The sequence below is a fragment of the Hibiscus syriacus genome, unplaced genomic scaffold (assembly GCF_006381635.1).
Source record: "Hibiscus syriacus cultivar Baekdansim isolate YM2019G1 unplaced genomic scaffold, ASM638163v2 tig00111309_pilon, whole genome shotgun sequence".
NCBI classification, from domain to species: domain Eukaryota; kingdom Viridiplantae; phylum Streptophyta; class Magnoliopsida; order Malvales; family Malvaceae; genus Hibiscus; species Hibiscus syriacus.
Window position 1 is genome coordinate 785,903 of NW_024063052.1, and position 10,834 is coordinate 796,736.

General features: G+C 33.7%; 1 protein-coding gene across 2 annotated transcripts; it reads left to right on the forward strand.

The window, feature by feature from the left end:
• The first annotated feature begins 4,006 nt into the window (after nucleotides 1-4,006).
• Nucleotides 4,007-10,240, forward strand: LOC120158226 (dolichyl-diphosphooligosaccharide--protein glycosyltransferase subunit 2-like). 2 transcript variants are annotated; one of them, XM_039169121.1, is made up of 20 exons: nucleotides 4,007-4,073; nucleotides 4,227-4,372; nucleotides 4,622-4,814; nucleotides 4,920-5,009; nucleotides 5,206-5,262; nucleotides 5,547-5,616; nucleotides 5,805-5,869; nucleotides 6,661-6,715; nucleotides 6,899-7,005; nucleotides 7,135-7,250; nucleotides 7,448-7,517; nucleotides 7,883-7,987; nucleotides 8,101-8,190; nucleotides 8,278-8,426; nucleotides 8,615-8,726; nucleotides 8,799-8,882; nucleotides 9,140-9,220; nucleotides 9,311-9,535; nucleotides 9,730-9,852; nucleotides 9,949-10,240. In XM_039169121.1, exons 1-20 carry the CDS (start codon nucleotides 4,053-4,055, stop codon nucleotides 10,063-10,065), a joined length of 2,076 nt encoding a protein of 691 aa, XP_039025052.1. In that variant the 5' UTR covers nucleotides 4,007-4,052; the 3' UTR covers nucleotides 10,066-10,240. The 2 variants fall into 2 exon arrangements, with proteins under 2 accessions (XP_039025052.1, XP_039025051.1); XM_039169120.1 differs by having other exon boundaries at nucleotides 4,008-4,073; nucleotides 6,899-7,026.
• Nucleotides 10,241-10,834: the final 594 nt, after the last annotated feature.

Below are 10,834 nucleotides of genomic sequence, written 5' to 3' on the forward strand. Positions count from 1 at the left end.
GCAAACAAAAATTCCCTCGCATTCTGCAAAATAAAATTGTAATGATTTTTGTTTTCCAAAATAAAATTGGAATGAGATGAGAAAAGCGGAAGAAAAGATTTTTGGTTTTCTTGTCGCGCGCGTTATTCTGAATTGAATTGCTTATCCTCTGAGTTGTATTTTGATCGCACACCTTTTGCTTCCATTTATATACGTTTCTTCGAATTAGTTTAACTATTTATATTATTTATAAAATATAAGTTCAATTATGTTAATTATTATTTATAAAAATAATTTTGAATTATTTTAAAATTAAATTATTAATTAGCTGAACTTTTAATTATTATTATAGATACCGCTAGAGAACAATTGTTGTCTTGGGCCGTTGTTAATGTTTTGATAATTCACTACCTCTATATAATTATTTATTAAAATAGTACTCGTCTCGAGTTTGAGTTTTTTTATATGCAAAAAATTCTCGTTGTTTGACTCACCCATCAAAATCAGGTGTGCTATCAGGATCGGTCCAGATTAATCAAGACGAAGCCTTGAAAATCAGAAGGGCAACAAAAAAAATAGTACTCATTTTATTCTACTAAATGTGTTTTGTTTTTAAAATTATATCATTCAAAATATTCTATTAGGAAAGTCAACAAACAACAACACTTATATTTATTCTTTTACTCTTATATGTCTCACTTTTTTATAATTATCGAAACAAATTTGTTACATTTATCAATCACCTTTTAGATATAATTTTGGCATTTCTCTTAATTAAACTTAAAACTGTGTGCATAATTAATATAGACACAAATTATAGGACGGAGAGTATATATTTATAAAAGCTTTAATAACATTCATTTATATTAATATTAATGTATTTATATCATTTTTTACTAATATGATGTTTGTATTTGTCATTGTTTATATTTTGGTTGGGATTGGGTAGAGGTTTCTTGCCATAAGGGCATCATGTGACATCTAACATTCAACAACAAACAAAAAGATCTTTGTAAATATCACACAAACAAGATCATAGATGTTGCACAAAGCAAGGTAACATGTTAGTTGATGAGGTTGGCTTGTCTTTTATAATGATTTTAACATGTTAGTTGTTAGCTACATTTGGTCCCATTTTGTTACGGGAGTAGAATTTGACGTTGATATCTTCAGGAATAATCGTAAAATTTTATGTTAAAATATATGAATTTAAGAATTTATATTAAAATTTTAAATATTGTGATATTATAAATTTTTGTGAAATTAAAATATTAATAAAATTATGAAAATTTAAATTATATAAAAATTTAATATTTTCAAAAACTACGATTGTACCCGTCAATCCATCTATGGACACCATGATGTGAACTGGACTTCAGCTAAGTTTTGTTGTTGGTGTTAGAGTGGGGAATTGCTTAGCTATCAATATATATATAAAGATTGCAACTAACAGTTTGGAGACTAAAGAAAAATTGTCTGCTTTTATTTTGGGTAAATTTGAATTTAGTATTTAAATTATCAGTTTTGATCCGTTTTAATACCTAAACTTTTAATTTTTTTGAAAATCATACTTAATGTTCAGTTTTTGTTTCAAATAAATAGTTGTCCTGACGTATATTTTTAGTGTTTTCAAAATTTTCAAAAAAGTCATTTCAAGCTCTATACCCGAGCTCCAACCTTTAAGTGCGAGTAAAAGCAACGCCTTCGTAGGAATTTATTCCTCGTATGGGCCTAGCAATTTGCCTTTGTGATCCATACTCTATGCTTTCATAAGAATTTATTCTTCGCATGGGTTTAGAGGAATGTGTCATCTCGAGTTTAACTCGATCCACATAAGCCTGTGATGGGTTTAGGATCAAGGATCTGACAGACCCAAGGAGGCACTAGCAAAGAGAACTCGGGTCCTTTTTTTAGAACCCAAACCATGTCGATGTGAGAATTAGAACCTAGTCCTAACCTCATGCAAACCCTAGGATATTGTTGCTTTATTTCTTACCTTTATTTTACTGTTATAAGCAAGCGAACTAGATATATATACAGTTAGGATTTATTTTCGAGAAAAAACATGTGGGATTAGAAATCATGATTTGGTAGGAACAAAACCATGTGGGGTAGATATCATACGAGTATGAATGATTGTAATTTTGTTTTTTTTACCTTATTAACTATGTTTCTTTTTGTTTTTTATTATTTCATCTGCATCATTACATAAAGGTGTTGATCCGCGAAGTGTTCGTAAAACTCCGAATAACTTTCCTTAATGAACAAAGAGGTTGTGATGCAAGAGGTTAAAGAACGTAGGGACACGATTGTGATCTAAGAAAACAAGACCATGAGATGACTACATTAGATGGCTTCACATCAATCGAGTAGAATGACAACCAAAAGATGTAAAGCATGTGGGGCAAACATGAGAGGAGGCCAAATCTATTTCAAACCTAACAAAGATTGCGGGAGTAGACCAAGTTAAAAGGCGATGAGGATTAAGAAGCAAACATTGAACATGAAGTCTTGAAAAAAAAGGCAAAACAAGAAAAACGAGTGGGCTTCAGATAGTCCTTACGATGGAGGACCTCAGTAGAGAATATACCTAACAAAAGTGAAATGGTCATCTGGTAGTTCCTATGGCAAATCCAAAAATGACTCATCACTGTGAAATTTGACAAGATAAGTTGTGGCAATGAAACAAGGCTTATTGACCTACTAAAAGTTGTATAAAGTTCGAGGAATCTAGAAAGTGTACATCAAAATGTTTTTGACCTCATTGTAATAACGCTTTTTTCTCAACGAATGTCATTTTATCATAACTGAGTTTTTGGATCAATACCTCAAAAATTTCATGCATTCATCGTGCATTTTTACATTCTTGCACTTTAATTTAACAAGCTTACTAACATGCATCACTTTTATCCATCGGAGAGGAAAAAACACTGGACTCATCTCGAACGCATAATACTAAACTCAAATCAAAAGCAAATAGAAGTTAGACTAGAGAGATCGAGGAAAATTTCACCAAAAGGACATGGGAAACATAATAGGCCAAAACCACAAGGATATTCACGAAGAACTAAAGTAGTTTGGTTGATCAGATTGTGGCTAGGCTGTCAGGCTTAAACTTTATAAATGTCCTTGAGGCAGAGGGATCAGAAGAATTAATGGCGTAACTCCACCATCAAAGCTAGTAATTGCACTAAAAAACTTTCAAGAGTACTTGAGAGACTTTTCTGCCATGAACGCACAAGCTTTGACAACAAATCTAAAAGGTCATCGCATTCCAGACTTTGACGATAAGGAAAAATCTCAAAAAATAGAGGAGAAAATAAGACAATTGGAAGACCGGATGAAAACTGTCAAATGAGAGAATAACTCCTACAGAGTTAATGCCACAATCGATGAATGGGGCATCCTAGGACGAGACAAGAGGAGATCATCACCATTACCATGGAGTTGTATTGCCTAGGAAATAATGTCTTGTTTAAATTTGTCTTTTATATGCCAGAACTTTTTAAAAATGACATTTTTATGTAATAAAACATTGTTTGAAATTCAGTGAATATCAAATATAATGAAATGTACATTTGAATCGAGGTTATAACCCTTTGACATATGATGAGATCAAATTTCCAGAAAGATAAGGTCTATTCATCATTGGCCCCCTCAAAAAAAACATTTTCCCCACACAATGAAGCCATCAGATAGTAAAATAAAGTATTATTTTTTGGATGTCTCGGGATTAAGCAGATGTAATTTATAGAATATGTGTGTTCATTGTCAATTGACTAAGAAAATTCTAAGCACAAACTATCTTCCCATAATAATAAAAAAATAATTTAATAGTTAGGTTGTATAATCAATTTTTAATTCGATGATCAAAATAAAAACAACCCTATAGTTTAGTGACTACATGAGTACCTTTATTTTTATTGTTATGGCCCAAGCCTCCCTATAGTTTAGTGACTACATGAGTACCTTTATTTTTGGGATTGTTATGGCCCAAGCCTCATTTTCATCAACACATTACTCACTGTACTCCATCGCTTTGCGCACAGCAAAGACTTCAAACGGAAAATACAATGCCGACGAATTTTCATTTCGTAGGTTTTCCGTTTTTATTGATCTGAAGCCATTGGGTTTCCTGTGTCAAATTCTTTCCATTTTTATATCCTACTGAACAATTTTAATATTTGCGTCAATGAATCTCAGTTTTTGAGGGTGTTGACTGAGGGAGTGTGGGGTTTTAATTACAGGAAATGGCCAGAAGTCTCATTGGATTTATGGTTCTCTTACTCTTTCTATCGACCTGTGAAGCATCTCCAATTTATCAGCCGATCTCCGTTTGTCATCGATCTGCCGCTCTTGTGCACTTCAGTCCCGACCATGGATCCTTCAAGAGGTTTCGTTAAACCCTTGTTTATTTTTTAACTACATTTATCCGTTCATTGGTTTGTTGATCAAGAAAAGAAATCGGGAGAATGGGGAATAAATACGTTGAAAGTCAAACTTATGTTTATTCCTCCCTCCATTTACAGTGTTGAGGAATCTGATATTCCAGTAATTGTTTTTTTAATTGGAAATAAATTGAGATCTTTGAGAATTAGGTTCTAGGAATGTCTATCTTATTTGATGTAATTGATCTCACCAGTTTAGAAGAGACATACGAAGCACTAAGAACATTTGACGTTCTTGGAATCCAAAAGAAGCCTAATGTAACCGCCACAGCTTGCCGTTTAATTTCGGAAGCTGTTGGGTCATCATCATCAACCCCAAAGGATCTTTTCTATGCTTTAAAAGCAAATAGCGTGGCGAAATGCAAGATAAACGATAAAGTTTTTCAGGTATTTAATAGAATTAAAAATTTGGCACACTAACTTGTCACTGAAAATATCTAACTTTTTTTTTAATCCTGGCTCTTAAATTTTGTTTTTATTCTTTTGCAAAAGGGCATTATAACAAGACTTAATGCTGCTGTCAATGATGCAAGTTCATTGCTTGACTTCCACTATTCAGTAGGAGGTTTGGTGCTTGTCAAGGTAATAAATGAGTGCATGATATTGGTTATCATGATGAATCCAATTTAATAAATCTTAGGTGTTTTTTAGAATGCACTATACTTGCTTTGTTTGCTATGTTTAAAAAGGGACCTTATTTATCCAGATTCTATGGCTTTTTACTTGTTTCTATTTCCCCCCTTACATTCTAATACATTGTTTGTCAATGCTGGATCAGAGTTCCAAACCTGACGTTCATCTTGCTAATGCTGATGGAATTTTCCGCTCAGTGAAGGTTTGTTATTATTACTAGATTTAATTTTGTGGAAGAGTTTTGATATAGTGCTCACTCTCTCCAGCTCTATCCAGGCAGGCTAAGGCCTACCATTTTGGTGGGACTACTTGAACTTGATGGTACAGAGAGATTTGTGTTTGTTGAGGACTTATTACTTAAATTGCCTCAAACTTCTAATCTTATTTTTATGTTAACTTTTTTCACTTCAGCCAATTTCTATAACTTGATTTTATAACATGTATGTTTTCCGTAATGGTTGATTTTATGTTACAAATTGTTTCCAGGCTTTCAGTCAGGGTGATGGCAAGTGGCGCTATAGTTCAAATAATCCTGAATCCAGTGCATTTGCTGCTGGTAAATAATTTTTCTAGCTTCTATGATCTGTTTTTTTTTTTGAGATAATGTCCTGCACAACCATCATTTAGCAATTTTTTTTAAAGACAATGTCTTCATAAATGTTGTTTACCTTCTTTTTTCCATTCATCAATTGTTCAATTCAGTTGTGAGATAGTTATTTGTCAAGGCATGTCATCTTTTTGCAGGAATAGCACTTGAAACACTTGCAGGAATTGTTTCATTAGCATCTTCTGAACTTGACCAATCTTTGGTAAGTATTATATGTTGTTTGCTTTTATTTGGTTCTGGTTTGACCAATTTATGAATTTGAATTGTTAATCAGCTTGAATGTATGATGCAATGTTCTCTTGTTAAACTTCACGTGTTGTAATTATATATATACATACATACATACATACATACATATATATATATATATATATATGTGTGTGTGTGCGGTGAACTGCTGATTTTTAGCCTTGTATGTTTTGCGGTTTCTGAATTGATTATTTTCTGCCCCTAATACATGTGTGATATCTAGCTAATTGATGTGGATCTTAATCAATGTTTGTTTAAGGCAATGCAAGGATTATTACCAGATATTCTGTTATTTCTTATATTATCATTAAATTATCTTGTTGAGAGAAGTGGGTTGTTGGTTATCCCTCTTGTGGCCATGAGGGCCTTGTTGGAACTCTTGCAAGGAAAAATGGATTTTCCTTCTTGTAAGCGTAGAACTACCTCTTTTTTCTGTAGCTACGAGCACTTCCTTAAAACTCTTTAAGCCATCTAATTAAATTCTGTAAACCATATTAAGCTGAAGAGGGGATGTTTTGAATCCAAGAAAAACACAAGACTTGTCAAGTGAACTTAAAATAATTTGCATTTCTATGATTTTTTTTTATGTATTATTTCATTACTTCAGTTAGCCATATGATGGTGTCTTTTGATATTGAATTGTCTCTGCTCAAGTGAGCAAGGTTTGCTTTCATTATTTTGTTGCTTATGTATGTCATTGTTAGTTTACGCATTCCGTTTTATATGTTTGGTTACTGTTGGCAGGTCAGTACTCTAAATAACGATATAAGCAAGCTTTTCGACAGTATTGAGAAATATGGTATGTGCATTTTCTCCTCTCTTTTTTTTTTCAAATTCCTTTTACGTTATTTTTTATTGGTTCTAATTTTCTTCAATTTTTTCTCCTTCTTCCATTCACGATTTATCTACAAAAAAGAATAGTTTTACCAATTTCTTGTTCAATTATTTTCTTCCATCCTTTTTGTTGTTTCTTCTTTTTCAGACAATGAGGTTCTTTACTTCGATGTTATGCTTGGTGATGGACATGACCATCAAGGTCCCTTAGCAACCACCTCGTCTATTGTTAGAGGACTAACAGCATTTGCAGCAGTGAGTGATGGAAGTCTTATTGTCTGTTGGGAGAGTTCACTCATATTGCACTTTTAGCCTTTTCTCTTCTTCTTCTTCTTCTCCTTTTTTTGGGGAGTGTGTTTTAATCCTTCTGGTTTATTTCTGCAGCTTCCAGGCAACAAGATACTCGGATTGGCTAACTTCTTCCTTGGTGTTGGAGTTCCTGGTGATGCCAAAGATTTATTCAACCAAATAGACTCCTTAGCTTGTTTGGAAAGCAACAGGCAAGGTTTTCCTTTGGCACTTCTAATGTATTTGTATTTATTTTATATAAAATTTGATGATGGTATTAGATTTCCTAGACCTTAAATTCATAATGTCAATACCTGCTTACAACAATGCTATGGCAACCTTTTTCTTTGGTTTTATGTAATAAAGCTCTGGAGCTTAATAGATCTTAAATTTCACACTTTCCATGCAGGGTTTCCATCCCACTGATTCTATTTCTTCCATCTACAGTGCTTTCATTGACCAAAAAGGACTCACTCCAGGTTTGTCCAAAGTTAACATCCTTGACATGAATACTTAAGTTATTCTAAAGTGCTAGAGACCTATCATCCAAAGACTGATAACATTAACATTAGTGACATTCTATTTTGCTTCGCTACACTAGTTTTGAGAACCTTAGTACCTCATATGATGTAGTGTATGCTGAAAACTGTTGGCCTTTGTTTTAAAAAGAATTATCAAAAAAGGATTTCCCCCCCCACATGATGCATATTTGTGGTGCATTGACTTGCTTTTCTCTCCTATATTCATTTGCATAGGCCTCTTTATTCCAAATTTGGATTCATTGAATCTGGTTTGTAGGGTTTTGTTAATCCTGTTTTTTAACTTTTTTCTTTGAATATAACAGGTTAAAGTTAACACTGTGCTGGGTTTAAATCCACCACCTCTTACTGTGAAGCTTGTGGGAGCTTTTACTTCTGGTTCAAAGGATGCATCTCTAGTTGAAAGCCAGGTTTATTGTTTTATCAAACCATTTTCATTTTGTCGGACGTAATTTCTGCTGTACTCAAGTTATACTTTTGCATTCCTTTTTTGATTCAATGTCTGCAAATATTATAAATATAGGAACTTGGGTTTGATGCTGGAACTGGGCTACATAACTTGAACAACTTGCCAAAGAGTATAGATGTTGGAAGTTACACATTTGTTTTTGAGGTATTGTGGTTGCAATCAGATTCTTAGGTTTATAATTTAAGCTTTGTGTTCATCCGTGTTTCCCTTACATGTGAAATTGAATTGTAGATTGTGCTCCATAAACCTGAGGATGAAAAAGTTTATGTCACGGGAGGCCAAAAGAAAGTACCAGTATTTGTCACAGGACTTATCAAAATTGAAAATGCAGAAATCGCTATACTTGGCAGTGATCTTGGGAGCATAGAAACACAGAAAAAGTATGTTATCTCTCTTTTGCTTATCTTTTGTTGGTTTTGTACTGATATTTGATAACTGACGTGTGTACTGATAAAATGTGTTAACTGACAACTCTTTAATATTTTAGCCTCAAGTATGTTTGATTTCTTTTCAAATGATGTCTGACATTGCTCAATTTTTTTTCATGGTCTTACACCATAATTTATAGGCTAGATTTAGCTGGACAAAGTGCTGTATCATTATCAGCAAACCATCTCCGAAAGCTACGTGTATCCTTTAAATTGACAACTCCTCATGGGCTTGCTTTTAATCCACATCAGGTTATACTTGTCTTCATTTTTAATCTATGGTATTCTTTCCGGTCGTTTATTGATAAGTTTGGTGGTTTGCAGGTATTGCTCAAGTTGAGACATGAAAGCAAGGTTGAGCACCTCTTTGTGGTTGGAAACTCGGGAGAACAGTTTGAAATAATCCTAGTTAAGTACGCTTCTTTCATGGTTGAAATTTTTGGCTATATGACAGATTAAATTATTGTTAGTATCTTGAACAATTAGTGATTTCTTTGTTCCTCCGAGAAATGAGGAATCGGTTACCTTATACTATTATCATAAAGTATTCTTCCACTAGCTAAGCTTATGATACACTTATTTAAGATTTGACAATAGTATTCAGATGGAAAATATTCTGTTTATGTTTTTTATTATATATTAATCTTACCTGGCTTGTCTTGTAGAATTTTCTTGGGCTGGTTGAGAAGTTCTTCTATCTCTCAGGTAGATATGACATTGAGCTAACAGTTGGTGATGTTGTTATGGTAAGTGTTGCTTTTTCTTTATAAAATTCTCAATTTGTATGCTTTAAAAAATATGGTACAATATCTTCTTCTTCTTCTTCTTTTTTTCAGGATAACTCTTTATTAAGAGCCATTGGGCATATTGAGTTAGATCTACCAGAACCTCCTGAGAAGGCACCCCGCCCTCCTCCACAACCTGTTGATCCTTACTCAAGATATGGGCCCAAAGCAGAGATAACACACATCTTCAAGGCTCCTGAAAAGCGTCCTCAGAAGGAGCTTTCTTTTGCTTTCCTGGGTCTTACCTTCCTTCCATTACTTGGATTCTTGTTTGGGGTTAGTAGTCTTGCATGCACTACTTTTATATTTTGATTCAATCATAGGGTGTAGAGGGTTGCAATTTTGAAGGCATAATTTTATACTGTATAATTATAGTTAAAGATGCATATTTGCATATGTAACTGTAAGTATATTTACTTCAATAATGTGCTCATGCTATTATTTGGACTTTTTGATGGTTACTTGGATAGCTATATCGATTGGGGGTGAATTTGAAGAACTTTCCTACCAATACTGTTGCTGCCACATTTGCTGTTCTCTTCCATGTTGGCATCGGAGCAGTTCTGTTACTCTATGTGTTTTTCTGGTTGAAGGTTAGTTCTTCGCCGCCTTAAACAATCTGAGCAGAAGTCATTTGTCATTATTTGTGTGATTCCATCAATAACTTGTATGCATGGTTGTGGGTGCAGTTGGATCTGTTCCAAACGCTGAAACTACTTGGTTTGTTGGGAGTTTTCCTTGTGTTTGTTGGCCATAGAATCCTTTCCTATTTGGCTGCTACATCTGCCAAGCTTAAATCTGCCTGAGTTGATTGAAGAATGATTCAATTCCTTTGCAAGCGTTGTTTGGTGCACAGCGAAGAAAGGGTTCTTTCCCTTTTGCTTACCCAGATTTTTCTTGGGACATTTTAATTCAAAATTTTGTTAGGCTCGGCTCATTTTGTCAAATCAAGGCAATTTCCTTTTTATGAACCCCTTTGTAATTATTGATGCGCGAGAGAAAGAAAAAGAAGCTACTCCCGATTAAACAAAATGGCTTTTGACTCAAAGTCTGCTAATTTGATTAAACAATCTCTGCTGACATAAAATTGGAATCAGCAATGTTGGGACAGATCAAGGAAGATAAAGACGCGAATATGAAATAGATACACGCCCCCATACCTTAACCTCAACTGCCCTCCTCCCCGCATATCCAATTCCTCAAGAATTATTTTACTGATTGAATCCCTTGAAGACTTGTATCTTCCAAATAATTATATAACTTTTTATATAATCTCTTACATATATATATTCATTTGATAATAAACAATAAAATCAGACTTCTTTTATTTATATAATCTTTTATGCTCGAATTTAGAGACTTTTTTTTGCTACAAAGGGAAAATAAGAACACGAATTAAGTTATCCCAAATACCCCTGGGAAAAGAAACATCCCTGAGGTCTGCAACATAACTTGCCGAGATTTCAGATGGAGGAGAATCGAAGCACATAAGGTCCACATCAAGAAGACATCCCATCTTCTAGAGAGCATCCGCACAGAAGTTCCCTTTGCGATAAACATGCTTGAAGGTTAGGC

Coding starts and splice junctions, on each gene's coding strand:
- LOC120158226 (XM_039169120.1), top strand. CDS start 4,053: ATGCCGACGAATTTTCATTTC. Junction 5,870..6,660: donor CTGAACTTGACCAATCTTTG/GTAAGTATTATA, acceptor TACTGTTGGCAG/GTCAGTACTCTAAATAACGA. Junction 9,536..9,729: donor TACTTGGATTCTTGTTTGGG/GTTAGTAGTCTT, acceptor TTACTTGGATAG/CTATATCGATTGGGGGTGAA.